This window comes from Aulonocara sp. 'chitande type north' Nkhata Bay, linkage group LG1, assembly GCF_057382095.1.
Source record: "Aulonocara sp. 'chitande type north' Nkhata Bay isolate Kocher_YH1m ecotype deep benthic linkage group LG1, A_spYH_male_GT1.1, whole genome shotgun sequence".
NCBI classification, from domain to species: Eukaryota; Metazoa; Chordata; class Actinopteri; order Cichliformes; family Cichlidae; genus Aulonocara; species Aulonocara sp. 'chitande type north' Nkhata Bay.
Genome location: NC_141344.1, coordinates 42,773,761 through 42,800,745, shown reverse-complemented (window position 1 = coordinate 42,800,745; position 26,985 = coordinate 42,773,761). Strand labels below are relative to the sequence as shown.

Genomic DNA, 26,985 nt, shown 5'->3' with positions numbered 1-26,985 from the left:
GTATTTCTTTGATGTTGTCAATATTAAATATATGCAGTATATGGTTTGGAATAATTAATTAAGACTCCAATGTCTGAGGGAGGGAGAATCCTTAGAATTACAGGTCAGGCTTTGAAAGTATGGTGAGAAATAAAGAAAGCTCAAAAAGAAAAAATGGTCTGGAAACCTGTTGTTTGTTTCATAACATAGAAGTTCTGTGAACAGATCATATTTGTATTTCTAAGCAAAATGTCACCGAAAAAAAAAAAAAAAAAAAAAAAAAAAAATAAATAAATAAATATACAAAGACTACTTGTCAATATTGAGTATGTTTCCCTGATTGCCATAAGTCCCCATGACAGAACTGCATGGAGGTTGTTTTGAACAGAGTGTAACACTAACAGTGTGAGGTTTCATTATAATTACTAACTGCATGGAAGTGTGATTATTGTTGAAAATGAATAAGAAAATCAAAAACGATAAAAAACCCTTTCTCTTGGAGGTCACATCCCCTCCAGGGAATCATGGGAGAAATATGGCTTTGGGACCTTTTTTAGTACTGGTGACAGTGCTGGAACTTTCAATGAGTCTGCCTTATGGCCTGGGGGGAATAAAGACATTGGGGGATGGTTTTTATGATTGACAACATATGGAAGAAGGTACAAGACGCACCCAAGAAGAAGAGGAGTATGCTGGAGAGAAGGAGAAGAGCGGAGTAAGTGGAGATGGGATGCTTCAGTAATTCCTAGGACCGTGCACCAAAGTTTGAATTAAAAAACATCTAAGCTATAGTTTCCTAATACCTAACTAGCCTGTGCCAGGAATTTGTATCTGACATCCATCCACGATTCCTAAAAGGACCTCTTAGTAAACAGACTGACTACTCCTTGAAACATAAAACAGCATCTCCTTGGGACAAATGGAGATTACTGAGTTTATTGAATTGTTTTTTTTCAAAAAGATCTAATAATCTGAATTTAACAATTTCTTTATTCGTATCTTCATTGTGTATAACATGTGGGATAAGCCTACCCAGGCCACTGGATCCTAAACTTAACCATTTTGCCTTAAAGAAAGAGTCCCTAGAATGTGGATAATTTGGAGGATGGTCTTAACTAGACACATGGCCCTAAACCTAACCACTTTGGCTTGGCAGATATTATTAGAAATGGAGAATTAAAAGGGAAGATGACCCTGCCCAGGCCGCATGACCCTATAATTAACCTCTTGGGGGAAATATTAACAGTTGATAACTGCATTTGGGAAACTTAAACCCTAAGTGGGAAGTTAATATCTAAAAATGCCAAGCATTTGGGTTGAGGTGGCCATGAAATAAGACTTAATTTGTCCTCTTATCTATGTTGAGGCCTCTGCTGACCGACTGACCGTTTACCTGATTTCGTTATAGTGATGTCTTCCCCCCATCATTTACTGGGGAGTATAATGGCTGTCCTAGTGCAATAGGAAAAAGCAGCCTTTCAAGTTGTGGTTTTCGTGGATTGCTTGTTCAATTACTCTTAAAAGCCATTCTTAATATTGGATTCTTATTATTATGGGTTGTCTTACATAGCCTTTTTAGTTTTGGAATGAAGGTGAATATGGGTTGATTGTTTATTTAGTTTTTGCAGATTTTTTTATGTATTTTCTTTTTCCTTTCTTTCCCTGTTTTTCACGTTCCTGCTCCGGATGTTACCCGTTGTCGGGTTCTCCCCCTGGTCCGCGACAGCCCTAAGACTCCCTCCGGACCCCACTCCCTTACCTAGTTTTTTATTATAATTTTCCTTTCCATCCCCATTTGATTATATTTGTCTTAACTTTAGCTTTGTTCTTTTTCATCCCTCTTGCTTTTCAGAGATATTTTTTTGTGTTCACCTTCTTTCTTAAAAAATAAGGTCTTTTTTTATATATGTATACATATATTTTATTAAACTATCCTCAGCAGGAGGATGTGTCAATCATAAAAATTATTAATAATAATTTTATGGCTTTGAATTGTATTGTCATGGGTTTTGTTTTTATATTTTTTTACATTTTTCTATGGTTAATTTTATCCTTTTTTTTATCAATTTCATATGATATTTTAAATGGGTTTTTTTATTCTCATTTTTTATCTTGTTGTTGTTTTTTTAGAGAGAGGCCTGGACACCTTTTATTATTGGGGAGGGATTTGGTGACATGAAACCCATGTGACCTATGATTACCAATCCTGGGAGGGGCCCAGGACTTGGGCATCTCCCAGGAAATGTGTTTAAATGCCTCGCTCCTTCCGGACACCTAGTAGCATGTATCCCTCTGAAGAAGCGGTAACTCCGCGAAACGTCAGGGACGCTAGACCAAACTTATTGGAAGAAAGGCGACTTTTTTAGCCCTTCCAGAAATGGGCGACAAGTAACTTTGTTTAGCCCAGTCACATGAAAGACTATTTTAATTGACAAACTTTTTACAACTGTAAAGTGGGGAGTTTTTATTCGCCTGTAGCAAAGTGACCGTGAACTCTAAACGGGTAGTGAGAGGTGGCGTTGGATCTGAGCGAGGCATCGGTTTGTGCACCTAAACCCTCTTGTCTTTTGAGTCTTCACCGACCAACAGACACTGACGCGGGGACGCCCGTGGTCGGTGGGACTACCATATTTTTCGGGTCCAGGATGGAGGCACACCGGTCGGAAACGCCACGACTGCCAGAAAACGACATGCAGGATGGCGGATGGACGTTTCCACGCCACCAGCGAAGAGCACGGAGGAGGCAGAGATCACTGAGCCTGAACCGAGTGGTCCAACAAACACAAAGAAACTCAGGTGAGCTCCCCACTGACAAATATAAGGTACAAAACAATAACTTTGAAACCTTAGGTGAAAGTTTGTCTGGTGATGGTCTGGCTACGCATGCTGGGGGTCGGGAGGGGACGAGGCACGGGGAGGGATGGGGTCGCCCGAACATGAGACGTGTCAGACAACAAGGAGGACAAGATGCTCCCGCACCAAAGCGTGCACTTGATGCCGACACAAGGAAGAGTGCGAAGAATATATTTAAATTAATACGGACAGTACACCATAAAAGTGTGATTGTAGAGGCACGCGACACGGGCTTATACCCCAGGGGTATGATAAAACAGGTGTCCAGGCTCTCTAGTTTTATAAAACCGGCTGTGCCCACAGAACAAGTTAGGAGGCAACTTGATCAAAACACAGACTCTTGGATGTCTAAAAATTTAGATATTCTTTATGATCATTATGCCACTATCATTGAATCTTTAAAAGAAACTAGAAAGACTGAGGTGTCATTTCAGGTGGCAAAGACGTGGGCTTTTAAAAGATACGGGGCTCGCTTACGTGTTTCTACAATGTCAACAGTTGAAACTCTGCTTAAATCGTCAGGGGAAGAGGGTGGAGGGAGGGCCCGTTCGGAGGCCGGCCACACACGGGAACAGAACACAGTACAGAGGGGGGGAAGATCGGGGGTAATGCCGATTGATCTGAGAGATGATAATGAATTTCCGCCCTTACCTACAGTGGTTAAAAACCAGACTGCTAGCAGCAGTAATATACAAAATGTTTCCTATCAGAAAAACCTATCGTTGGGAAAAAGGAAAACTATTGTAGAAGAGCTGAATGAGCTTCAGACTGTGAATGCCCGTGCGCCGGCCACCGCGGGAGCTCTCCCGAAGGGGAGAAATGGAGATGGGGGGAAGACGGGAGAGGGTGGGAGTAGGGTGGAGACAACAGCCAGAATTAGATCAAACGTGGTGGTTGATTTAGATGAAACCGATGACATTCTGCCTGCCTCTTTGTGCTCTCCCCCTGTGCGTCCTAGAAATATTGTGCGCTGTGACTTGCCCTTAACGGCCGCGAACAGGTTGACATCTGAGCCTGCCACCCCTTCAGTTTCCTGCTCCACGTCTCGCGCAGGAGACCGGACGAATGGTCCGGACCCTATAATGAAACAACAAAAGCGAGTAAAAATCCAAACCTCTGCTAAAACAGGTGACAAGGTAGTGGGTGAAATGACGATTGAGGCCCTGCAACAGCAGGAGCCGGCGGGAAACCTGAGCAGTGACTCATTGGACCGCACTGATCCCCACTATTATAATATTAAGAGTAATTTTCACCTGAATGAGGAGGATAATGAGAGCGAGGGCTCGGTGGCAGAATTTAAAACCGTGCGGCAAATAAAGCAGAGGGAGTCTCATAGCGGGCGCGGGCTTACGGGAAAGGGAGAGCCGGTCGGGGCGGAGGCGGAGACGAGGGGCGCAGAGGGGGGTTACCATACACCTACTTACCATCGGGCGAGACCTAGTAGGAAATTACAGGATTGGAGAATCAAAGTTGATAAACCGGTAGTTTTCTTGGGGGACTCCAATCTAAATAGAATACCCCCCTTCGAGAATGATCAGATTCAGGTGGAGAGCTACCCGGGTGCGAACTTTTACCATTTCTTCAACCTGTTGGAAATGACGCCGGTGTGTGAAATTGCGGAAATGGTGATCTTGTCTGTAGGCCTTAATAATAAGGATCAGGACCCTCAGAAAACCTCAATTAAACAACTACGAAAGGTGGTGAATGGGGCGAAAGCCGTGTTTCCGAATGCGGACATTTTTGTAGCCCACATTCACTTTTCCAGATCACTATCCAAACTCCAACAGTCAAATCTCACTATGATCAATAACTTCATCAGTACACATTATAATTATTTACCGTGTATACCTCAACAATACTTCCATACCACAGCTGATGGCATTCATTGGACGAGTGAGACGGCTAAAAGTATCTTTGACAGCTGGTGTGAAGGCCTGCGACTCAGCGTGGGTCTTACGATGTAGTATTAGGGGCTAATGTATGTGGGGGGAATTTGGGCCTGTTTGGGAGCGCGCTTGCAGCAACACCGGCATGCCACACGGGCAGATCAGCTGCGCTCCACAGTGGCCACTCACTTCAGGGAACGCACAGAGGAGGCCCTGAGCATCGTGAGCCTACAGGCCAACCCGGGCTGGTCGGTCGGTCAGCGGAGTAGGATGGAGAGAGTTTTGATGTCAGGATGTTATTGTCATCTTTAAATATTTCTTTTGTGGGTGTAGAATTTTTAGTACAATTGGTATTTCTTTGATGTTGTCAATATTAAATATATGCAGTATATGGTTTGGAATAATTAATTAAGACTCCAATGTCTGAGGGAGGGAGAATCCTTAGAATTACAGGTCAGGCTTTGAAAGTATGGTGAGAAATAAAGAAAGCTCAAAAAGAAAAAATGGTCTGGAAACCTGTTGTTTGTTTCATAACATAGAAGTTCTGTGAACAGATCATATTTGTATTTCTAAGCAAAATGTCACCGAAAAAAAAAAAAAAAAAAAAAAAAAAAAAAAAAAAAAAAAATATACAAAGACTACTTGTCAATATTGAGTATGTTTCCCTGATTGCCATAAGTCCCCATGACAGAACTGCATGGAGGTTGTTTTGAACAGAGTGTAACACTAACAGTGTGAGGTTTCATTATAATTACTAACTGCATGGAAGTGTGATTATTGTTGAAAATGAATAAGAAAATCAAAAACGATAAAAAACCCTTTCTCTTGGAGGTCACATCCCCTCCAGGGAATCATGGGAGAAATATGGCTTTGGGACCTTTTTTAGTACTGGTGACAGTGCTGGAACTTTCAATGAGTCTGCCTTATGGCCTGGGGGGAATAAAGACATTGGGGGATGGTTTTTATGATTGACAACATATGGAAGAAGGTACAAGACGCACCCAAGAAGAAGAGGAGTATGCTGGAGAGAAGGAGAAGAGCGGAGTAAGTGGAGATGGGATGCTTCAGTAATTCCTAGGACCGTGCACCAAAGTTTGAATTAAAAAACATCTAAGCTATAGTTTCCTAATACCTAACTAGCCTGTGCCAGGAATTTGTATCTGACATCCATCCACGATTCCTAAAAGGACCTCTTAGTAAACAGACTGACTACTCCTTGAAACATAAAACAGCATCTCCTTGGGACAAATGGAGATTACTGAGTTTATTGAATTGTTTTTTTTCAAAAAGATCTAATAATCTGAATTTAACAATTTCTTTATTCGTATCTTCATTGTGTATAACATGTGGGATAAGCCTACCCAGGCCACTGGATCCTAAACTTAACCATTTTGCCTTAAAGAAAGAGTCCCTAGAATGTGGATAATTTGGAGGATGGTCTTAACTAGACACATGGCCCTAAACCTAACCACTTTGGCTTGGCAGATATTATTAGAAATGGAGAATTAAAAGGGAAGATGACCCTGCCCAGGCCGCATGACCCTATAATTAACCTCTTGGGGGAAATATTAACAGTTGATAACTGCATTTGGGAAACTTAAACCCTAAGTGGGAAGTTAATATCTAAAAATGCCAAGCATTTGGGTTGAGGTGGCCATGAAATAAGACTTAATTTGTCCTCTTATCTATGTTGAGGCCTCTGCTGACCGACTGACCGTTTACCTGATTTCGTTATAGTGATGTCTTCCCCCCATCATTTACTGGGGAGTATAATGGCTGTCCTAGTGCAATAGGAAAAAGCAGCCTTTCAAGTTGTGGTTTTCGTGGATTGCTTGTTCAATTACTCTTAAAAGCCATTCTTAATATTGGATTCTTATTATTATGGGTTGTCTTACATAGCCTTTTTAGTTTTGGAATGAAGGTGAATATGGGTTGATTGTTTATTTAGTTTTTGCAGATTTTTTTATGTATTTTCTTTTTCCTTTCTTTCCCTGTTTTTCACGTTCCTGCTCCGGATGTTACCCGTTGTCGGGTTCTCCCCCTGGTCCGCGACAGCCCTAAGACTCCCTCCGGACCCCACTCCCTTACCTAGTTTTTTATTATAATTTTCCTTTCCATCCCCATTTGATTATATTTGTCTTAACTTTAGCTTTGTTCTTTTTCATCCCTCTTGCTTTTCAGAGATATTTTTTTGTGTTCACCTTCTTTCTTAAAAAATAAGGTCTTTTTTTATATATGTATACATATATTTTATTAAACTATCCTCAGCAGGAGGATGTGTCAATCATAAAAATTATTAATAATAATTTTATGGCTTTGAATTGTATTGTCATGGGTTTTGTTTTTATATTTTTTTACATTTTTCTATGGTTAATTTTATCCTTTTTTTTATCAATTTCATATGATATTTTAAATGGGTTTTTTTATTCTCATTTTTTATCTTGTTGTTGTTTTTTTAGAGAGAGGCCTGGACACCTTTTATTATTGGGGAGGGATTTGGTGACATGAAACCCATGTGACCTATGATTACCAATCCTGGGAGGGGCCCAGGACTTGGGCATCTCCCAGGAAATGTGTTTAAATGCCTCGCTCCTTCCGGACACCTAGTAGCATGTATCCCTCTGAAGAAGCGGTAACTCCGCGAAACGTCAGGGACGCTAGACCAAACTTATTGGAAGAAAGGCGACTTTTTTAGCCCTTCCAGAAATGGGCGACAAGTAACTTTGTTTAGCCCAGTCACATGAAAGACTATTTTAATTGACAAACTTTTTACAACTGTAAAGTGGGGAGTTTTTATTCGCCTGTAGCAAAGTGACCGTGAACTCTAAACGGGTAGTGAGAGGTGGCGTTGGATCTGAGCGAGGCATCGGTTTGTGCACCTAAACCCTCTTGTCTTTTGAGTCTTCACCGACCAACAGACACTGACGCGGGGACGCCCGTGGTCGGTGGGACTACCATATTTTTCGGGTCCAGGATGGAGGCACACCGGTCGGAAACGCCACGACTGCCAGAAAACGACATGCAGGATGGCGGATGGACGTTTCCACGCCACCAGCGAAGAGCACGGAGGAGGCAGAGATCACTGAGCCTGAACCGAGTGGTCCAACAAACACAAAGAAACTCAGGTGAGCTCCCCACTGACAAATATAAGGTACAAAACAATAACTTTGAAACCTTAGGTGAAAGTTTGTCTGGTGATGGTCTGGCTACGCATGCTGGGGGTCGGGAGGGGACGAGGCACGGGGAGGGATGGGGTCGCCCGAACATGAGACGTGTCAGACAACAAGGAGGACAAGATGCTCCCGCACCAAAGCGTGCACTTGATGCCGACACAAGGAAGAGTGCGAAGAATATATTTAAATTAATACGGACAGTACACCATAAAAGTGTGATTGTAGAGGCACGCGACACGGGCTTATACCCCAGGGGTATGATAAAACAGGTGTCCAGGCTCTCTAGTTTTATAAAACCGGCTGTGCCCACAGAACAAGTTAGGAGGCAACTTGATCAAAACACAGACTCTTGGATGTCTAAAAATTTAGATATTCTTTATGATCATTATGCCACTATCATTGAATCTTTAAAAGAAACTAGAAAGACTGAGGTGTCATTTCAGGTGGCAAAGACGTGGGCTTTTAAAAGATACGGGGCTCGCTTACGTGTTTCTACAATGTCAACAGTTGAAACTCTGCTTAAATCGTCAGGGGAAGAGGGTGGAGGGAGGGCCCGTTCGGAGGCCGGCCACACACGGGAACAGAACACAGTACAGAGGGGGGGAAGATCGGGGGTAATGCCGATTGATCTGAGAGATGATAATGAATTTCCGCCCTTACCTACAGTGGTTAAAAACCAGACTGCTAGCAGCAGTAATATACAAAATGTTTCCTATCAGAAAAACCTATCGTTGGGAAAAAGGAAAACTATTGTAGAAGAGCTGAATGAGCTTCAGACTGTGAATGCCCGTGCGCCGGCCACCGCGGGAGCTCTCCCGAAGGGGAGAAATGGAGATGGGGGGAAGACGGGAGAGGGTGGGAGTAGGGTGGAGACAACAGCCAGAATTAGATCAAACGTGGTGGTTGATTTAGATGAAACCGATGACATTCTGCCTGCCTCTTTGTGCTCTCCCCCTGTGCGTCCTAGAAATATTGTGCGCTGTGACTTGCCCTTAACGGCCGCGAACAGGTTGACATCTGAGCCTGCCACCCCTTCAGTTTCCTGCTCCACGTCTCGCGCAGGAGACCGGACGAATGGTCCGGACCCTATAATGAAACAACAAAAGCGAGTAAAAATCCAAACCTCTGCTAAAACAGGTGACAAGGTAGTGGGTGAAATGACGATTGAGGCCCTGCAACAGCAGGAGCCGGCGGGAAACCTGAGCAGTGACTCATTGGACCGCACTGATCCCCACTATTATAATATTAAGAGTAATTTTCACCTGAATGAGGAGGATAATGAGAGCGAGGGCTCGGTGGCAGAATTTAAAACCGTGCGGCAAATAAAGCAGAGGGAGTCTCATAGCGGGCGCGGGCTTACGGGAAAGGGAGAGCCGGTCGGGGCGGAGGCGGAGACGAGGGGCGCAGAGGGGGGTTACCATACACCTACTTACCATCGGGCGAGACCTAGTAGGAAATTACAGGATTGGAGAATCAAAGTTGATAAACCGGTAGTTTTCTTGGGGGACTCCAATCTAAATAGAATACCCCCCTTCGAGAATGATCAGATTCAGGTGGAGAGCTACCCGGGTGCGAACTTTTACCATTTCTTCAACCTGTTGGAAATGACGCCGGTGTGTGAAATTGCGGAAATGGTGATCTTGTCTGTAGGCCTTAATAATAAGGATCAGGACCCTCAGAAAACCTCAATTAAACAACTACGAAAGGTGGTGAATGGGGCGAAAGCCGTGTTTCCGAATGCGGACATTTTTGTAGCCCACATTCACTTTTCCAGATCACTATCCAAACTCCAACAGTCAAATCTCACTATGATCAATAACTTCATCAGTACACATTATAATTATTTACCGTGTATACCTCAACAATACTTCCATACCACAGCTGATGGCATTCATTGGACGAGTGAGACGGCTAAAAGTATCTTTGACAGCTGGTGTGAAGGCCTGCGACTCAGCGTGGGTCTTACGATGTAGTATTAGGGGCTAATGTATGTGGGGGGAATTTGGGCCTGTTTGGGAGCGCGCTTGCAGCAACACCGGCATGCCACACGGGCAGATCAGCTGCGCTCCACAGTGGCCACTCACTTCAGGGAACGCACAGAGGAGGCCCTGAGCATCGTGAGCCTACAGGCCAACCCGGGCTGGTCGGTCGGTCAGCGGAGTAGGATGGAGAGAGTTTTGATGTCAGGATGTTATTGTCATCTTTAAATATTTCTTTTGTGGGTGTAGAATTTTTAGTACAATTGGTATTTCTTTGATGTTGTCAATATTAAATATATGCAGTATATGGTTTGGAATAATTAATTAAGACTCCAATGTCTGAGGGAGGGAGAATCCTTAGAATTACAGGTCAGGCTTTGAAAGTATGGTGAGAAATAAAGAAAGCTCAAAAAGAAAAAATGGTCTGGAAACCTGTTGTTTGTTTCATAACATAGAAGTTCTGTGAACAGATCATATTTGTATTTCTAAGCAAAATGTCACCGAAAAAAAAAAAAAAAAAAAAAAAAAAAAAAAAAAAAAAAAATATACAAAGACTACTTGTCAATATTGAGTATGTTTCCCTGATTGCCATAAGTCCCCATGACAGAACTGCATGGAGGTTGTTTTGAACAGAGTGTAACACTAACAGTGTGAGGTTTCATTATAATTACTAACTGCATGGAAGTGTGATTATTGTTGAAAATGAATAAGAAAATCAAAAACGATAAAAAACCCTTTCTCTTGGAGGTCACATCCCCTCCAGGGAATCATGGGAGAAATATGGCTTTGGGACCTTTTTTAGTACTGGTGACAGTGCTGGAACTTTCAATGAGTCTGCCTTATGGCCTGGGGGGAATAAAGACATTGGGGGATGGTTTTTATGATTGACAACATATGGAAGAAGGTACAAGACGCACCCAAGAAGAAGAGGAGTATGCTGGAGAGAAGGAGAAGAGCGGAGTAAGTGGAGATGGGATGCTTCAGTAATTCCTAGGACCGTGCACCAAAGTTTGAATTAAAAAACATCTAAGCTATAGTTTCCTAATACCTAACTAGCCTGTGCCAGGAATTTGTATCTGACATCCATCCACGATTCCTAAAAGGACCTCTTAGTAAACAGACTGACTACTCCTTGAAACATAAAACAGCATCTCCTTGGGACAAATGGAGATTACTGAGTTTATTGAATTGTTTTTTTTCAAAAAGATCTAATAATCTGAATTTAACAATTTCTTTATTCGTATCTTCATTGTGTATAACATGTGGGATAAGCCTACCCAGGCCACTGGATCCTAAACTTAACCATTTTGCCTTAAAGAAAGAGTCCCTAGAATGTGGATAATTTGGAGGATGGTCTTAACTAGACACATGGCCCTAAACCTAACCACTTTGGCTTGGCAGATATTATTAGAAATGGAGAATTAAAAGGGAAGATGACCCTGCCCAGGCCGCATGACCCTATAATTAACCTCTTGGGGGAAATATTAACAGTTGATAACTGCATTTGGGAAACTTAAACCCTAAGTGGGAAGTTAATATCTAAAAATGCCAAGCATTTGGGTTGAGGTGGCCATGAAATAAGACTTAATTTGTCCTCTTATCTATGTTGAGGCCTCTGCTGACCGACTGACCGTTTACCTGATTTCGTTATAGTGATGTCTTCCCCCCATCATTTACTGGGGAGTATAATGGCTGTCCTAGTGCAATAGGAAAAAGCAGCCTTTCAAGTTGTGGTTTTCGTGGATTGCTTGTTCAATTACTCTTAAAAGCCATTCTTAATATTGGATTCTTATTATTATGGGTTGTCTTACATAGCCTTTTTAGTTTTGGAATGAAGGTGAATATGGGTTGATTGTTTATTTAGTTTTTGCAGATTTTTTTATGTATTTTCTTTTTCCTTTCTTTCCCTGTTTTTCACGTTCCTGCTCCGGATGTTACCCGTTGTCGGGTTCTCCCCCTGGTCCGCGACAGCCCTAAGACTCCCTCCGGACCCCACTCCCTTACCTAGTTTTTTATTATAATTTTCCTTTCCATCCCCATTTGATTATATTTGTCTTAACTTTAGCTTTGTTCTTTTTCATCCCTCTTGCTTTTCAGAGATATTTTTTTGTGTTCACCTTCTTTCTTAAAAAATAAGGTCTTTTTTTATATATGTATACATATATTTTATTAAACTATCCTCAGCAGGAGGATGTGTCAATCATAAAAATTATTAATAATAATTTTATGGCTTTGAATTGTATTGTCATGGGTTTTGTTTTTATATTTTTTTACATTTTTCTATGGTTAATTTTATCCTTTTTTTTATCAATTTCATATGATATTTTAAATGGGTTTTTTTATTCTCATTTTTTATCTTGTTGTTGTTTTTTTAGAGAGAGGCCTGGACACCTTTTATTATTGGGGAGGGATTTGGTGACATGAAACCCATGTGACCTATGATTACCAATCCTGGGAGGGGCCCAGGACTTGGGCATCTCCCAGGAAATGTGTTTAAATGCCTCGCTCCTTCCGGACACCTAGTAGCATGTATCCCTCTGAAGAAGCGGTAACTCCGCGAAACGTCAGGGACGCTAGACCAAACTTATTGGAAGAAAGGCGACTTTTTTAGCCCTTCCAGAAATGGGCGACAAGTAACTTTGTTTAGCCCAGTCACATGAAAGACTATTTTAATTGACAAACTTTTTACAACTGTAAAGTGGGGAGTTTTTATTCGCCTGTAGCAAAGTGACCGTGAACTCTAAACGGGTAGTGAGAGGTGGCGTTGGATCTGAGCGAGGCATCGGTTTGTGCACCTAAACCCTCTTGTCTTTTGAGTCTTCACCGACCAACAGACACTGACGCGGGGACGCCCGTGGTCGGTGGGACTACCATATTTTTCGGGTCCAGGATGGAGGCACACCGGTCGGAAACGCCACGACTGCCAGAAAACGACATGCAGGATGGCGGATGGACGTTTCCACGCCACCAGCGAAGAGCACGGAGGAGGCAGAGATCACTGAGCCTGAACCGAGTGGTCCAACAAACACAAAGAAACTCAGGTGAGCTCCCCACTGACAAATATAAGGTACAAAACAATAACTTTGAAACCTTAGGTGAAAGTTTGTCTGGTGATGGTCTGGCTACGCATGCTGGGGGTCGGGAGGGGACGAGGCACGGGGAGGGATGGGGTCGCCCGAACATGAGACGTGTCAGACAACAAGGAGGACAAGATGCTCCCGCACCAAAGCGTGCACTTGATGCCGACACAAGGAAGAGTGCGAAGAATATATTTAAATTAATACGGACAGTACACCATAAAAGTGTGATTGTAGAGGCACGCGACACGGGCTTATACCCCAGGGGTATGATAAAACAGGTGTCCAGGCTCTCTAGTTTTATAAAACCGGCTGTGCCCACAGAACAAGTTAGGAGGCAACTTGATCAAAACACAGACTCTTGGATGTCTAAAAATTTAGATATTCTTTATGATCATTATGCCACTATCATTGAATCTTTAAAAGAAACTAGAAAGACTGAGGTGTCATTTCAGGTGGCAAAGACGTGGGCTTTTAAAAGATACGGGGCTCGCTTACGTGTTTCTACAATGTCAACAGTTGAAACTCTGCTTAAATCGTCAGGGGAAGAGGGTGGAGGGAGGGCCCGTTCGGAGGCCGGCCACACACGGGAACAGAACACAGTACAGAGGGGGGGAAGATCGGGGGTAATGCCGATTGATCTGAGAGATGATAATGAATTTCCGCCCTTACCTACAGTGGTTAAAAACCAGACTGCTAGCAGCAGTAATATACAAAATGTTTCCTATCAGAAAAACCTATCGTTGGGAAAAAGGAAAACTATTGTAGAAGAGCTGAATGAGCTTCAGACTGTGAATGCCCGTGCGCCGGCCACCGCGGGAGCTCTCCCGAAGGGGAGAAATGGAGATGGGGGGAAGACGGGAGAGGGTGGGAGTAGGGTGGAGACAACAGCCAGAATTAGATCAAACGTGGTGGTTGATTTAGATGAAACCGATGACATTCTGCCTGCCTCTTTGTGCTCTCCCCCTGTGCGTCCTAGAAATATTGTGCGCTGTGACTTGCCCTTAACGGCCGCGAACAGGTTGACATCTGAGCCTGCCACCCCTTCAGTTTCCTGCTCCACGTCTCGCGCAGGAGACCGGACGAATGGTCCGGACCCTATAATGAAACAACAAAAGCGAGTAAAAATCCAAACCTCTGCTAAAACAGGTGACAAGGTAGTGGGTGAAATGACGATTGAGGCCCTGCAACAGCAGGAGCCGGCGGGAAACCTGAGCAGTGACTCATTGGACCGCACTGATCCCCACTATTATAATATTAAGAGTAATTTTCACCTGAATGAGGAGGATAATGAGAGCGAGGGCTCGGTGGCAGAATTTAAAACCGTGCGGCAAATAAAGCAGAGGGAGTCTCATAGCGGGCGCGGGCTTACGGGAAAGGGAGAGCCGGTCGGGGCGGAGGCGGAGACGAGGGGCGCAGAGGGGGGTTACCATACACCTACTTACCATCGGGCGAGACCTAGTAGGAAATTACAGGATTGGAGAATCAAAGTTGATAAACCGGTAGTTTTCTTGGGGGACTCCAATCTAAATAGAATACCCCCCTTCGAGAATGATCAGATTCAGGTGGAGAGCTACCCGGGTGCGAACTTTTACCATTTCTTCAACCTGTTGGAAATGACGCCGGTGTGTGAAATTGCGGAAATGGTGATCTTGTCTGTAGGCCTTAATAATAAGGATCAGGACCCTCAGAAAACCTCAATTAAACAACTACGAAAGGTGGTGAATGGGGCGAAAGCCGTGTTTCCGAATGCGGACATTTTTGTAGCCCACATTCACTTTTCCAGATCACTATCCAAACTCCAACAGTCAAATCTCACTATGATCAATAACTTCATCAGTACACATTATAATTATTTACCGTGTATACCTCAACAATACTTCCATACCACAGCTGATGGCATTCATTGGACGAGTGAGACGGCTAAAAGTATCTTTGACAGCTGGTGTGAAGGCCTGCGACTCAGCGTGGGTCTTACGATGTAGTATTAGGGGCTAATGTATGTGGGGGGAATTTGGGCCTGTTTGGGAGCGCGCTTGCAGCAACACCGGCATGCCACACGGGCAGATCAGCTGCGCTCCACAGTGGCCACTCACTTCAGGGAACGCACAGAGGAGGCCCTGAGCATCGTGAGCCTACAGGCCAACCCGGGCTGGTCGGTCGGTCAGCGGAGTAGGATGGAGAGAGTTTTGATGTCAGGATGTTATTGTCATCTTTAAATATTTCTTTTGTGGGTGTAGAATTTTTAGTACAATTGGTATTTCTTTGATGTTGTCAATATTAAATATATGCAGTATATGGTTTGGAATAATTAATTAAGACTCCAATGTCTGAGGGAGGGAGAATCCTTAGAATTACAGGTCAGGCTTTGAAAGTATGGTGAGAAATAAAGAAAGCTCAAAAAGAAAAAATGGTCTGGAAACCTGTTGTTTGTTTCATAACATAGAAGTTCTGTGAACAGATCATATTTGTATTTCTAAGCAAAATGTCACCGAAAAAAAAAAAAAAAAAAAAAAAAAAAAAAAAAAAAAAAATATACAAAGACTACTTGTCAATATTGAGTATGTTTCCCTGATTGCCATAAGTCCCCATGACAGAACTGCATGGAGGTTGTTTTGAACAGAGTGTAACACTAACAGTGTGAGGTTTCATTATAATTACTAACTGCATGGAAGTGTGATTATTGTTGAAAATGAATAAGAAAATCAAAAACGATAAAAAACCCTTTCTCTTGGAGGTCACATCCCCTCCAGGGAATCATGGGAGAAATATGGCTTTGGGACCTTTTTTAGTACTGGTGACAGTGCTGGAACTTTCAATGAGTCTGCCTTATGGCCTGGGGGGAATAAAGACATTGGGGGATGGTTTTTATGATTGACAACATATGGAAGAAGGTACAAGACGCACCCAAGAAGAAGAGGAGTATGCTGGAGAGAAGGAGAAGAGCGGAGTAAGTGGAGATGGGATGCTTCAGTAATTCCTAGGACCGTGCACCAAAGTTTGAATTAAAAAACATCTAAGCTATAGTTTCCTAATACCTAACTAGCCTGTGCCAGGAATTTGTATCTGACATCCATCCACGATTCCTAAAAGGACCTCTTAGTAAACAGACTGACTACTCCTTGAAACATAAAACAGCATCTCCTTGGGACAAATGGAGATTACTGAGTTTATTGAATTGTTTTTTTTCAAAAAGATCTAATAATCTGAATTTAACAATTTCTTTATTCGTATCTTCATTGTGTATAACATGTGGGATAAGCCTACCCAGGCCACTGGATCCTAAACTTAACCATTTTGCCTTAAAGAAAGAGTCCCTAGAATGTGGATAATTTGGAGGATGGTCTTAACTAGACACATGGCCCTAAACCTAACCACTTTGGCTTGGCAGATATTATTAGAAATGGAGAATTAAAAGGGAAGATGACCCTGCCCAGGCCGCATGACCCTATAATTAACCTCTTGGGGGAAATATTAACAGTTGATAACTGCATTTGGGAAACTTAAACCCTAAGTGGGAAGTTAATATCTAAAAATGCCAAGCATTTGGGTTGAGGTGGCCATGAAATAAGACTTAATTTGTCCTCTTATCTATGTTGAGGCCTCTGCTGACCGACTGACCGTTTACCTGATTTCGTTATAGTGATGTCTTCCCCCCATCATTTACTGGGGAGTATAATGGCTGTCCTAGTGCAATAGGAAAAAGCAGCCTTTCAAGTTGTGGTTTTCGTGGATTGCTTGTTCAATTACTCTTAAAAGCCATTCTTAATATTGGATTCTTATTATTATGGGTTGTCTTACATAGCCTTTTTAGTTTTGGAATGAAGGTGAATATGGGTTGATTGTTTATTTAGTTTTTGCAGATTTTTTTATGTATTTTCTTTTTCCTTTCTTTCCCTGTTTTTCACGTTCCTGCTCCGGATGTTACCCGTTGTCGGGTTCTCCCCCTGGTCCGCGACAGCCCTAAGACTCCCTCCGGACCCCACTCCCTTACCTAGTTTTTTATTATAATTTTCCTTTCCATCCCCATTTGATTATATTTGTCTTAACTTTAGCTTTGTTCTTTTTCATCCCTCTTGCTTTTCAGAGATATTTTTTTGTGTTCACCTTCTTTCTTAAAAAATAAGGTCTTTTTTTATATATGTATACATATATTTTATTAAACTATCCTCAGCAGGAGGATGTGTCAATCATAAAAATTATTAATAATAATTTTATGGCTTTGAATTGTATTGTCATGGGTTTTGTTTTTATATTTTTTTACATTTTTCTATGGTTAATTTTATCCTTTTTTTTATCAATTTCATATGATATTTTAAATGGGTTTTTTTATTCTCATTTTTTATCTTGTTGTTGTTTTTTTAGAGAGAGGCCTGGACACCTTTTATTATTGGGGAGGGATTTGGTGACATGAAACCCATGTGACCTATGATTACCAATCCTGGGAGGGGCCCAGGACTTGGGCATCTCCCAGGAAATGTGTTTAAATGCCTCGCTCCTTCCGGACACCTAGTAGCATGTATCCCTCTGAAGAAGCGGTAACTCCGCGAAACGTCAGGGACGCTAGACCAAACTTATTGGAAGAAAGGCGACTTTTTTAGCCCTTCCAGAAATGGGCGACAAGTAACTTTGTTTAGCCCAGTCACATGAAAGACTATTTTAATTGACAAACTTTTTACAACTGTAAAGTGGGGAGTTTTTATTCGCCTGTAGCAAAGTGACCGTGAACTCTAAACGGGTAGTGAGAGGTGGCGTTGGATCTGAGCGAGGCATCGGTTTGTGCACCTAAACCCTCTTGTCTTTTGAGTCTTCACCGACCAACAGACACTGACGCGGGGACGCCCGTGGTCGGTGGGACTACCATATTTTTCGGGTCCAGGATGGAGGCACACCGGTCGGAAACGCCACGACTGCCAGAAAACGACATGCAGGATGGCGGATGGACGTTTCCACGCCACCAGCGAAGAGCACGGAGGAGGCAGAGATCACTGAGCCTGAACCGAGTGGTCCAACAAACACAAAGAAACTCAGGTGAGCTCCCCACTGACAAATATAAGGTACAAAACAATAACTTTGAAACCTTAGGTGAAAGTTTGTCTGGTGATGGTCTGGCTACGCATGCTGGGGGTCGGGAGGGGACGAGGCACGGGGAGGGATGGGGTCGCCCGAACATGAGACGTGTCAGACAACAAGGAGGACAAGATGCTCCCGCACCAAAGCGTGCACTTGATGCCGACACAAGGAAGAGTGCGAAGAATATATTTAAATTAATACGGACAGTACACCATAAAAGTGTGATTGTAGAGGCACGCGACACGGGCTTATACCCCAGGGGTATGATAAAACAGGTGTCCAGGCTCTCTAGTTTTATAAAACCGGCTGTGCCCACAGAACAAGTTAGGAGGCAACTTGATCAAAACACAGACTCTTGGATGTCTAAAAATTTAGATATTCTTTATGATCATTATGCCACTATCATTGAATCTTTAAAAGAAACTAGAAAGACTGAGGTGTCATTTCAGGTGGCAAAGACGTGGGCTTTTAAAAGATACGGGGCTCGCTTACGTGTTTCTACAATGTCAACAGTTGAAACTCTGCTTAAATCGTCAGGGGAAGAGGGTGGAGGGAGGGCCCGTTCGGAGGCCGGCCACACACGGGAACAGAACACAGTACAGAGGGGGGGAAGATCGGGGGTAATGCCGATTGATCTGAGAGATGATAATGAATTTCCGCCCTTACCTACAGTGGTTAAAAACCAGACTGCTAGCAGCAGTAATATACAAAATGTTTCCTATCAGAAAAACCTATCGTTGGGAAAAAGGAAAACTATTGTAGAAGAGCTGAATGAGCTTCAGACTGTGAATGCCCGTGCGCCGGCCACCGCGGGAGCTCTCCCGAAGGGGAGAAATGGAGATGGGGGGAAGACGGGAGAGGGTGGGAGTAGGGTGGAGACAACAGCCAGAATTAGATCAAACGTGGTGGTTGATTTAGATGAAACCGATGACATTCTGCCTGCCTCTTTGTGCTCTCCCCCTGTGCGTCCTAGAAATATTGTGCGCTGTGACTTGCCCTTAACGGCCGCGAACAGGTTGACATCTGAGCCTGCCACCCCTTCAGTTTCCTGCTCCACGTCTCGCGCAGGAGACCGGACGAATGGTCCGGACCCTATAATGAAACAACAAAAGCGAGTAAAAATCCAAACCTCTGCTAAAACAGGTGACAAGGTAGTGGGTGAAATGACGATTGAGGCCCTGCAACAGCAGGAGCCGGCGGGAAACCTGAGCAGTGACTCATTGGACCGCACTGATCCCCACTATTATAATATTAAGAGTAATTTTCACCTGAATGAGGAGGATAATGAGAGCGAGGGCTCGGTGGCAGAATTTAAAACCGTGCGGCAAATAAAGCAGAGGGAGTCTCATAGCGGGCGCGGGCTTACGGGAAAGGGAGAGCCGGTCGGGGCGGAGGCGGAGACGAGGGGCGCAGAGGGGGGTTACCATACACCTACTTACCATCGGGCGAGACCTAGTAGGAAATTACAGGATTGGAGAATCAAAGTTGATAAACCGGTAGTTTTCTTGGGGGACTCCAATCTAAATAGAATACCCCCCTTCGAGAATGATCAGATTCAGGTGGAGAGCTACCCGGGTGCGAACTTTTACCATTTCTTCAACCTGTTGGAAATGACGCCGGTGTGTGAAATTGCGGAAATGGTGATCTTGTCTGTAGGCCTTAATAATAAGGATCAGGACCCTCAGAAAACCTCAATTAAACAACTACGAAAGGTGGTGAATGGGGCGAAAGCCGTGTTTCCGAATGCGGACATTTTTGTAGCCCACATTCACTTTTCCAGATCACTATCCAAACTCCAACAGTCAAATCTCACTATGATCAATAACTTCATCAGTACACATTATAATTATTTACCGTGTATACCTCAACAATACTTCCATACCACAGCTGATGGCATTCATTGGACGAGTGAGACGGCTAAAAGTATCTTTGACAGCTGGTGTGAAGGCCTGCGACTCAGCGTGGGTCTTACGATGTAGTATTAGGGGCTAATGTATGTGGGGGGAATTTGGGCCTGTTTGGGAGCGCGCTTGCAGCAACACCGGCATGCCACACGGGCAGATCAGCTGCGCTCCACAGTGGCCACTCACTTCAGGGAACGCACAGAGGAGGCCCTGAGCATCGTGAGCCTACAGGCCAACCCGGGCTGGTCGGTCGGTCAGCGGAGTAGGATGGAGAGAGTTTTGATGTCAGGATGTTATTGTCATCTTTAAATATTTCTTTTGTGGGTGTAGAATTTTTAGTACAATTGGTATTTCTTTGATGTTGTCAATATTAAATATATGCAGTATATGGTTTGGAATAATTAATTAAGACTCCAATGTCTGAGGGAGGGAGAATCCTTAGAATTACAGGTCAGGCTTTGAAAGTATGGTGAGAAATAAAGAAAGCTCAAAAAGAAAAAATGGTCTGGAAACCTGTTGTTTGTTTCATAACATAGAAGTTCTGTGAACAGATCATATTTGTATTTCTAAGCAAAATGTCACCGAAAAAAAAAAAAAAAAAAAAAAAAAAAAAAAAAAAAAAAAAAAATATACAAAGACTACTTGTCAATATTGAGTATGTTTCCCTGATTGCCATAAGTCCCCATGACAGAACTGCATGGAGGTTGTTTTGAACAGAGTGTAACACTAACAGTGTGAGGTTTCATTATAATTACTAACTGCATGGAAGTGTGATTATTGTTGAAAATGAATAAGAAAATCAAAAACGATAAAAAACCCTTTCTCTTGGAGGTCACATCCCCTCCAGGGAATCATGGGAGAAATATGGCTTTGGGACCTTTTTTAGTACTGGTGACAGTGCTGGAACTTTCAATGAGTCTGCCTTATGGCCTGGGGGGAATAAAGACATTGGGGGATGGTTTTTATGATTGACAACATATGGAAGAAGGTACAAGACGCACCCAAGAAGAAGAGGAGTATGCTGGAGAGAAGGAGAAGAGCGGAGTAAGTGGAGATGGGATGCTTCAGTAATTCCTAGGACCGTGCACCAAAGTTTGAATTAAAAAACATCTAAGCTATAGTTTCCTAATACCTAACTAGCCTGTGCCAGGAATTTGTATCTGACATCCATCCACGATTCCTAAAAGGACCTCTTAGTAAACAGACTGACTACTCCTTGAAACATAAAACAGCATCTCCTTGGGACAAATGGAGATTACTGAGTTTATTGAATTGTTTTTTTTCAAAAAGATCTAATAATCTGAATTTAACAATTTCTTTATTCGTATCTTCATTGTGTATAACATGTGGGATAAGCCTACCCAGGCCACTGGATCCTAAACTTAACCATTTTGCCTTAAAGAAAGAGTCCCTAGAATGTGGATAATTTGGAGGATGGTCTTAACTAGACACATGGCCCTAAACCTAACCACTTTGGCTTGGCAGATATTATTAGAAATGGAGAATTAAAAGGGAAGATGACCCTGCCCAGGCCGCATGACCCTATAATTAACCTCTTGGGGGAAATATTAACAGTTGATAACTGCATTTGGGAAACTTAAACCCTAAGTGGGAAGTTAATATCTAAAAATGCCAAGCATTTGGGTTGAGGTGGCCATGAAATAAGACTTAATTTGTCCTCTTATCTATGTTGAGGCCTCTGCTGACCGACTGACCGTTTACCTGATTTCGTTATAGTGATGTCTTCCCCCCATCATTTACTGGGGAGTATAATGGCTGTCCTAGTGCAATAGGAAAAAGCAGCCTTTCAAGTTGTGGTTTTCGTGGATTGCTTGTTCAATTACTCTTAAAAGCCATTCTTAATATTGGATTCTTATTATTATGGGTTGTCTTACATAGCCTTTTTAGTTTTGGAATGAAGGTGAATATGGGTTGATTGTTTATTTAGTTTTTGCAGATTTTTTTATGTATTTTCTTTTTCCTTTCTTTCCCTGTTTTTCACGTTCCTGCTCCGGATGTTACCCGTTGTCGGGTTCTCCCCCTGGTCCGCGACAGCCCTAAGACTCCCTCCGGACCCCACTCCCTTACCTAGTTTTTTATTATAATTTTCCTTTCCATCCCCATTTGATTATATTTGTCTTAACTTTAGCTTTGTTCTTTTTCATCCCTCTTGCTTTTCAGAGATATTTTTTTGTGTTCACCTTCTTTCTTAAAAAATAAGGTCTTTTTTTATATATGTATACATATATTTTATTAAACTATCCTCAGCAGGAGGATGTGTCAATCATAAAAATTATTAATAATAATTTTATGGCTTTGAATTGTATTGTCATGGGTTTTGTTTTTATATTTTTTTACATTTTTCTATGGTTAATTTTATCCTTTTTTTTATCAATTTCATATGATATTTTAAATGGGTTTTTTTATTCTCATTTTTTATCTTGTTGTTGTTTTTTTAGAGAGAGGCCTGGACACCTTTTATTATTGGGGAGGGATTTGGTGACATGAAACCCATGTGACCTATGATTACCAATCCTGGGAGGGGCCCAGGACTTGGGCATCTCCCAGGAAATGTGTTTAAATGCCTCGCTCCTTCCGGACACCTAGTAGCATGTATCCCTCTGAAGAAGCGGTAACTCCGCGAAACGTCAGGGACGCTAGACCAAACTTATTGGAAGAAAGGCGACTTTTTTAGCCCTTCCAGAAATGGGCGACAAGTAACTTTGTTTAGCCCAGTCACATGAAAGACTATTTTAATTGACAAACTTTTTACAACTGTAAAGTGGGGAGTTTTTATTCGCCTGTAGCAAAGTGACCGTGAACTCTAAACGGGTAGTGAGAGGTGGCGTTGGATCTGAGCGAGGCATCGGTTTGTGCACCTAAACCCTCTTGTCTTTTGAGTCTTCACCGACCAACAGACACTGACGCGGGGACGCCCGTGGTCGGTGGGACTACCATATTTTTCGGGTCCAGGATGGAGGCACACCGGTCGGAAACGCCACGACTGCCAGAAAACGACATGCAGGATGGCGGATGGACGTTTCCACGCCACCAGCGAAGAGCACGGAGGAGGCAGAGATCACTGAGCCTGAACCGAGTGGTCCAACAAACACAAAGAAACTCAGGTGAGCTCCCCACTGACAAATATAAGGTACAAAACAATAACTTTGAAACCTTAGGTGAAAGTTTGTCTGGTGATGGTCTGGCTACGCATGCTGGGGGTCGGGAGGGGACGAGGCACGGGGAGGGATGGGGTCGCCCGAACATGAGACGTGTCAGACAACAAGGAGGACAAGATGCTCCCGCACCAAAGCGTGCACTTGATGCCGACACAAGGAAGAGTGCGAAGAATATATTTAAATTAATACGGACAGTACACCATAAAAGTGTGATTGTAGAGGCACGCGACACGGGCTTATACCCCAGGGGTATGATAAAACAGGTGTCCAGGCTCTCTAGTTTTATAAAACCGGCTGTGCCCACAGAACAAGTTAGGAGGCAACTTGATCAAAACACAGACTCTTGGATGTCTAAAAATTTAGATATTCTTTATGATCATTATGCCACTATCATTGAATCTTTAAAAGAAACTAGAAAGACTGAGGTGTCATTTCAGGTGGCAAAGACGTGGGCTTTTAAAAGATACGGGGCTCGCTTACGTGTTTCTACAATGTCAACAGTTGAAACTCTGCTTAAATCGTCAGGGGAAGAGGGTGGAGGGAGGGCCCGTTCGGAGGCCGGCCACACACGGGAACAGAACACAGTACAGAGGGGGGGAAGATCGGGGGTAATGCCGATTGATCTGAGAGATGATAATGAATTTCCGCCCTTACCTACAGTGGTTAAAAACCAGACTGCTAGCAGCAGTAATATACAAAATGTTTCCTATCAGAAAAACCTATCGTTGGGAAAAAGGAAAACTATTGTAGAAGAGCTGAATGAGCTTCAGACTGTGAATGCCCGTGCGCCGGCCACCGCGGGAGCTCTCCCGAAGGGGAGAAATGGAGATGGGGGGAAGACGGGAGAGGGTGGGAGTAGGGTGGAGACAACAGCCAGAATTAGATCAAACGTGGTGGTTGATTTAGATGAAACCGATGACATTCTGCCTGCCTCTTTGTGCTCTCCCCCTGTGCGTCCTAGAAATATTGTGCGCTGTGACTTGCCCTTAACGGCCGCGAACAGGTTGACATCTGAGCCTGCCACCCCTTCAGTTTCCTGCTCCACGTCTCGCGCAGGAGACCGGACGAATGGTCCGGACCCTATAATGAAACAACAAAAGCGAGTAAAAATCCAAACCTCTGCTAAAACAGGTGACAAGGTAGTGGGTGAAATGACGATTGAGGCCCTGCAACAGCAGGAGCCGGCGGGAAACCTGAGCAGTGACTCATTGGACCGCACTGATCCCCACTATTATAATATTAAGAGTAATTTTCACCTGAATGAGGAGGATAATGAGAGCGAGGGCTCGGTGGCAGAATTTAAAACCGTGCGGCAAATAAAGCAGAGGGAGTCTCATAGCGGGCGCGGGCTTACGGGAAAGGGAGAGCCGGTCGGGGCGGAGGCGGAGACGAGGGGCGCAGAGGGGGGTTACCATACACCTACTTACCATCGGGCGAGACCTAGTAGGAAATTACAGGATTGGAGAATCAAAGTTGATAAACCGGTAGTTTTCTTGGGGGACTCCAATCTAAATAGAATACCCCCCTTCGAGAATGATCAGATTCAGGTGGAGAGCTACCCGGGTGCGAACTTTTACCATTTCTTCAACCTGTTGGAAATGACGCCGGTGTGTGAAATTGCGGAAATGGTGATCTTGTCTGTAGGCCTTAATAATAAGGATCAGGACCCTCAGAAAACCTCAATTAAACAACTACGAAAGGTGGTGAATGGGGCGAAAGCCGTGTTTCCGAATGCGGACATTTTTGTAGCCCACATTCACTTTTCCAGATCACTATCCAAACTCCAACAGTCAAATCTCACTATGATCAATAACTTCATCAGTACACATTATAATTATTTACCGTGTATACCTCAACAATACTTCCATACCACAGCTGATGGCATTCATTGGACGAGTGAGACGGCTAAAAGTATCTTTGACAGCTGGTGTGAAGGCCTGCGACTCAGCGTGGGTCTTACGATGTAGTATTAGGGGCTAATGTATGTGGGGGGAATTTGGGCCTGTTTGGGAGCGCGCTTGCAGCAACACCGGCATGCCACACGGGCAGATCAGCTGCGCTCCACAGTGGCCACTCACTTCAGGGAACGCACAGAGGAGGCCCTGAGCATCGTGAGCCTACAGGCCAACCCGAGCTGGTCGGTCGGTCAGCGGAGTAGGATGGAGAGAGTTTTGATGTCAGGATGTTATTGTCATCTTTAAATATTTCTTTTGTGGGTGTAGAATTTTTAGTACAATTGGTATTTCTTTGATGTTGTCAATATTAAATATATGCAGTATATGGTTTGGAATAATTAATTAAGACTCCAATGTCTGAGGGAGGGAGAATCCTTAGAATTACAGGTCAGGCTTTGAAAGTATGGTGAGAAATAAAGAAAGCTCAAAAAGAAAAAATGGTCTGGAAACCTGTTGTTTGTTTCATAACATAGAAGTTCTGTGAACAGATCATATTTGTATTTCTAAGCAAAATGTCACCGAAAAAAAAAAAAAAAAAAAAAAAAAAAAAAAAAAAAAAAAAAAAAATATACAAAGACTACTTGTCAATATTGAGTATGTTTCCCTGATTGCCATAAGTCCCCATGACAGAACTGCATGGAGGTTGTTTTGAACAGAGTGTAACACTAACAGTGTGAGGTTTCATTATAATTACTAACTGCATGGAAGTGTGATTATTGTTGAAAATGAATAAGAAAATCAAAAACGATAAAAAACCCTTTCTCTTGGAGGTCACATCCCCTCCAGGGAATCATGGGAGAAATATGGCTTTGGGACCTTTTTTAGTACTGGTGACAGTGCTGGAACTTTCAATGAGTCTGCCTTATGGCCTGGGGGGAATAAAGACATTGGGGGATGGTTTTTATGATTGACAACATATGGAAGAAGGTACAAGACGCACCCAAGAAGAAGAGGAGTATGCTGGAGAGAAGGAGAAGAGCGGAGTAAGTGGAGATGGGATGCTTCAGTAATTCCTAGGACCGTGCACCAAAGTTTGAATTAAAAAACATCTAAGCTATAGTTTCCTAATACCTAACCCTAACCCCCTAACCCTAACCCTAACCCCTAACCCTAACCCTACCCTAACCCTGACCCTGGAACAGCAAATAAAGACTATTCTAACAAGATCCAGTGGAAAGCCTAACCGCAGATGTAAAGGCAGGTGAGTTCCCCGGTAAGACTTTTTAATCTTGGAATCCAGAATGATGAGGGTTTTAGGAGAAGGCTCAAAGACTGGTCTGGGAGGGGAGGTGAGGCCTGGGGGAGACAGGGACATATGTTTTGACGTTCTAATAGGAATTTTAAACCAAGTGGGCTGCTAACATATAACACATAGTTTGAATATGGTCAGGTGTTGTTTTAATTTTTATGGTTTGAGGAGAAGGGAGGGAAGGAAAATAATGAGGGTGGGATTAAGTGGATTGTGTTTTAAATAGATCGCTTTATTGAAGAGATTTTTTGGTCTTATTGGTCTCTTTTAACTTTGTTCTTTTTATCTGGCCTGGCTCGACAGGGACATCCACTCCACATGACAGGATATATAGCTACAGCCGAAACAGGCAGTACATTGGGGAGATGATGAGAAATGGCCCAAACTGGGCCAATGCGGTCCACATAGGAGTAAATACTTCATGTGACTGCACAGATCCCCATTCATTTTAATATATCAGTAAAAAGTGAGGCTTGATTTGAGGCGGCGTAGTTTAAAGTAACACTGCTGCCAATGAAAAAAATCATATCACATAGTCATGTGGAGGCATAGGTTAGTTAAAATGGATGCACTTGGGAGCGGGCTGGATACTTTTAAGGATGAAAAATTAGCTGACCTTAGGACCACCCAGGATGAAGAGAATTTTAATATAAATGTCATCCTGTGGGTTTTTAGTAT

At 43.1% G+C, this 26,985-nt stretch overlaps 5 protein-coding genes across 5 annotated transcripts; all 5 read left to right on the top strand.

Moving 5' to 3' along the window:
• Nucleotides 1-590: 590 nt before the first annotated feature.
• LOC147339652 (uncharacterized) lies at nt 591-5,667 on the top strand. Its single transcript, XM_086297322.1, has 2 exons — nt 591-2,775; nt 3,791-5,667. The coding sequence occupies exons 1-2, from the start codon at nt 2,684-2,686 to the stop codon at nt 4,794-4,796; spliced, it is 1,098 nt and encodes a 365-aa protein (XP_086153448.1). The 5' UTR covers nt 591-2,683; the 3' UTR covers nt 4,797-5,667.
• LOC147339651 (uncharacterized) lies at nt 5,659-10,735 on the top strand. The gene is made up of 2 exons (XM_086297307.1): nt 5,659-7,843; nt 8,859-10,735. The coding sequence occupies exons 1-2, from the start codon at nt 7,752-7,754 to the stop codon at nt 9,862-9,864; spliced, it is 1,098 nt and encodes a 365-aa protein (XP_086153433.1). The 5' UTR covers nt 5,659-7,751; the 3' UTR covers nt 9,865-10,735.
• On the top strand, nt 10,727-15,802 carry LOC147339650 (uncharacterized). Its single transcript, XM_086297293.1, has 2 exons — nt 10,727-12,911; nt 13,927-15,802. The coding sequence occupies exons 1-2, from the start codon at nt 12,820-12,822 to the stop codon at nt 14,930-14,932; spliced, it is 1,098 nt and encodes a 365-aa protein (XP_086153419.1). The 5' UTR covers nt 10,727-12,819; the 3' UTR covers nt 14,933-15,802.
• Nucleotides 15,794-20,873, top strand: LOC147339649 (uncharacterized). Its single transcript, XM_086297284.1, has 2 exons — nt 15,794-17,978; nt 18,994-20,873. Exons 1-2 carry the CDS (start codon nt 17,887-17,889, stop codon nt 19,997-19,999), a joined length of 1,098 nt encoding a protein of 365 aa, XP_086153410.1. The 5' UTR covers nt 15,794-17,886; the 3' UTR covers nt 20,000-20,873.
• On the top strand, nt 20,865-25,946 carry LOC147339648 (uncharacterized). The gene is made up of 2 exons (XM_086297333.1): nt 20,865-23,049; nt 24,065-25,946. Exons 1-2 carry the CDS (start codon nt 22,958-22,960, stop codon nt 25,068-25,070), a joined length of 1,098 nt encoding a protein of 365 aa, XP_086153459.1. The 5' UTR covers nt 20,865-22,957; the 3' UTR covers nt 25,071-25,946.
• Nucleotides 25,947-26,985: the final 1,039 nt, after the last annotated feature.

What these genes read in the sequence shown, in the direction of transcription:
- LOC147339652 (XM_086297322.1), top strand. Translation starts at nt 2,684, where the DNA reads ATGGACGTTTCCACGCCACCAGCGAAGAGCACGGAGGAGGCAGAGATC. An exon ending in ACAAACACAAAGAAACTCAG is followed by an intron (nt 2,776 to 3,790) that starts GTGAGCTCCCCA and finishes TGTGCGTCCTAG; the next exon opens with AAATATTGTGCGCTGTGACT.
- LOC147339651 (XM_086297307.1), top strand. Translation starts at nt 7,752, where the DNA reads ATGGACGTTTCCACGCCACCAGCGAAGAGCACGGAGGAGGCAGAGATC. An exon ending in ACAAACACAAAGAAACTCAG is followed by an intron (nt 7,844 to 8,858) that starts GTGAGCTCCCCA and finishes TGTGCGTCCTAG; the next exon opens with AAATATTGTGCGCTGTGACT.
- LOC147339650 (XM_086297293.1), top strand. Translation starts at nt 12,820, where the DNA reads ATGGACGTTTCCACGCCACCAGCGAAGAGCACGGAGGAGGCAGAGATC. An exon ending in ACAAACACAAAGAAACTCAG is followed by an intron (nt 12,912 to 13,926) that starts GTGAGCTCCCCA and finishes TGTGCGTCCTAG; the next exon opens with AAATATTGTGCGCTGTGACT.
- LOC147339649 (XM_086297284.1), top strand. Translation starts at nt 17,887, where the DNA reads ATGGACGTTTCCACGCCACCAGCGAAGAGCACGGAGGAGGCAGAGATC. An exon ending in ACAAACACAAAGAAACTCAG is followed by an intron (nt 17,979 to 18,993) that starts GTGAGCTCCCCA and finishes TGTGCGTCCTAG; the next exon opens with AAATATTGTGCGCTGTGACT.
- LOC147339648 (XM_086297333.1), top strand. Translation starts at nt 22,958, where the DNA reads ATGGACGTTTCCACGCCACCAGCGAAGAGCACGGAGGAGGCAGAGATC. An exon ending in ACAAACACAAAGAAACTCAG is followed by an intron (nt 23,050 to 24,064) that starts GTGAGCTCCCCA and finishes TGTGCGTCCTAG; the next exon opens with AAATATTGTGCGCTGTGACT.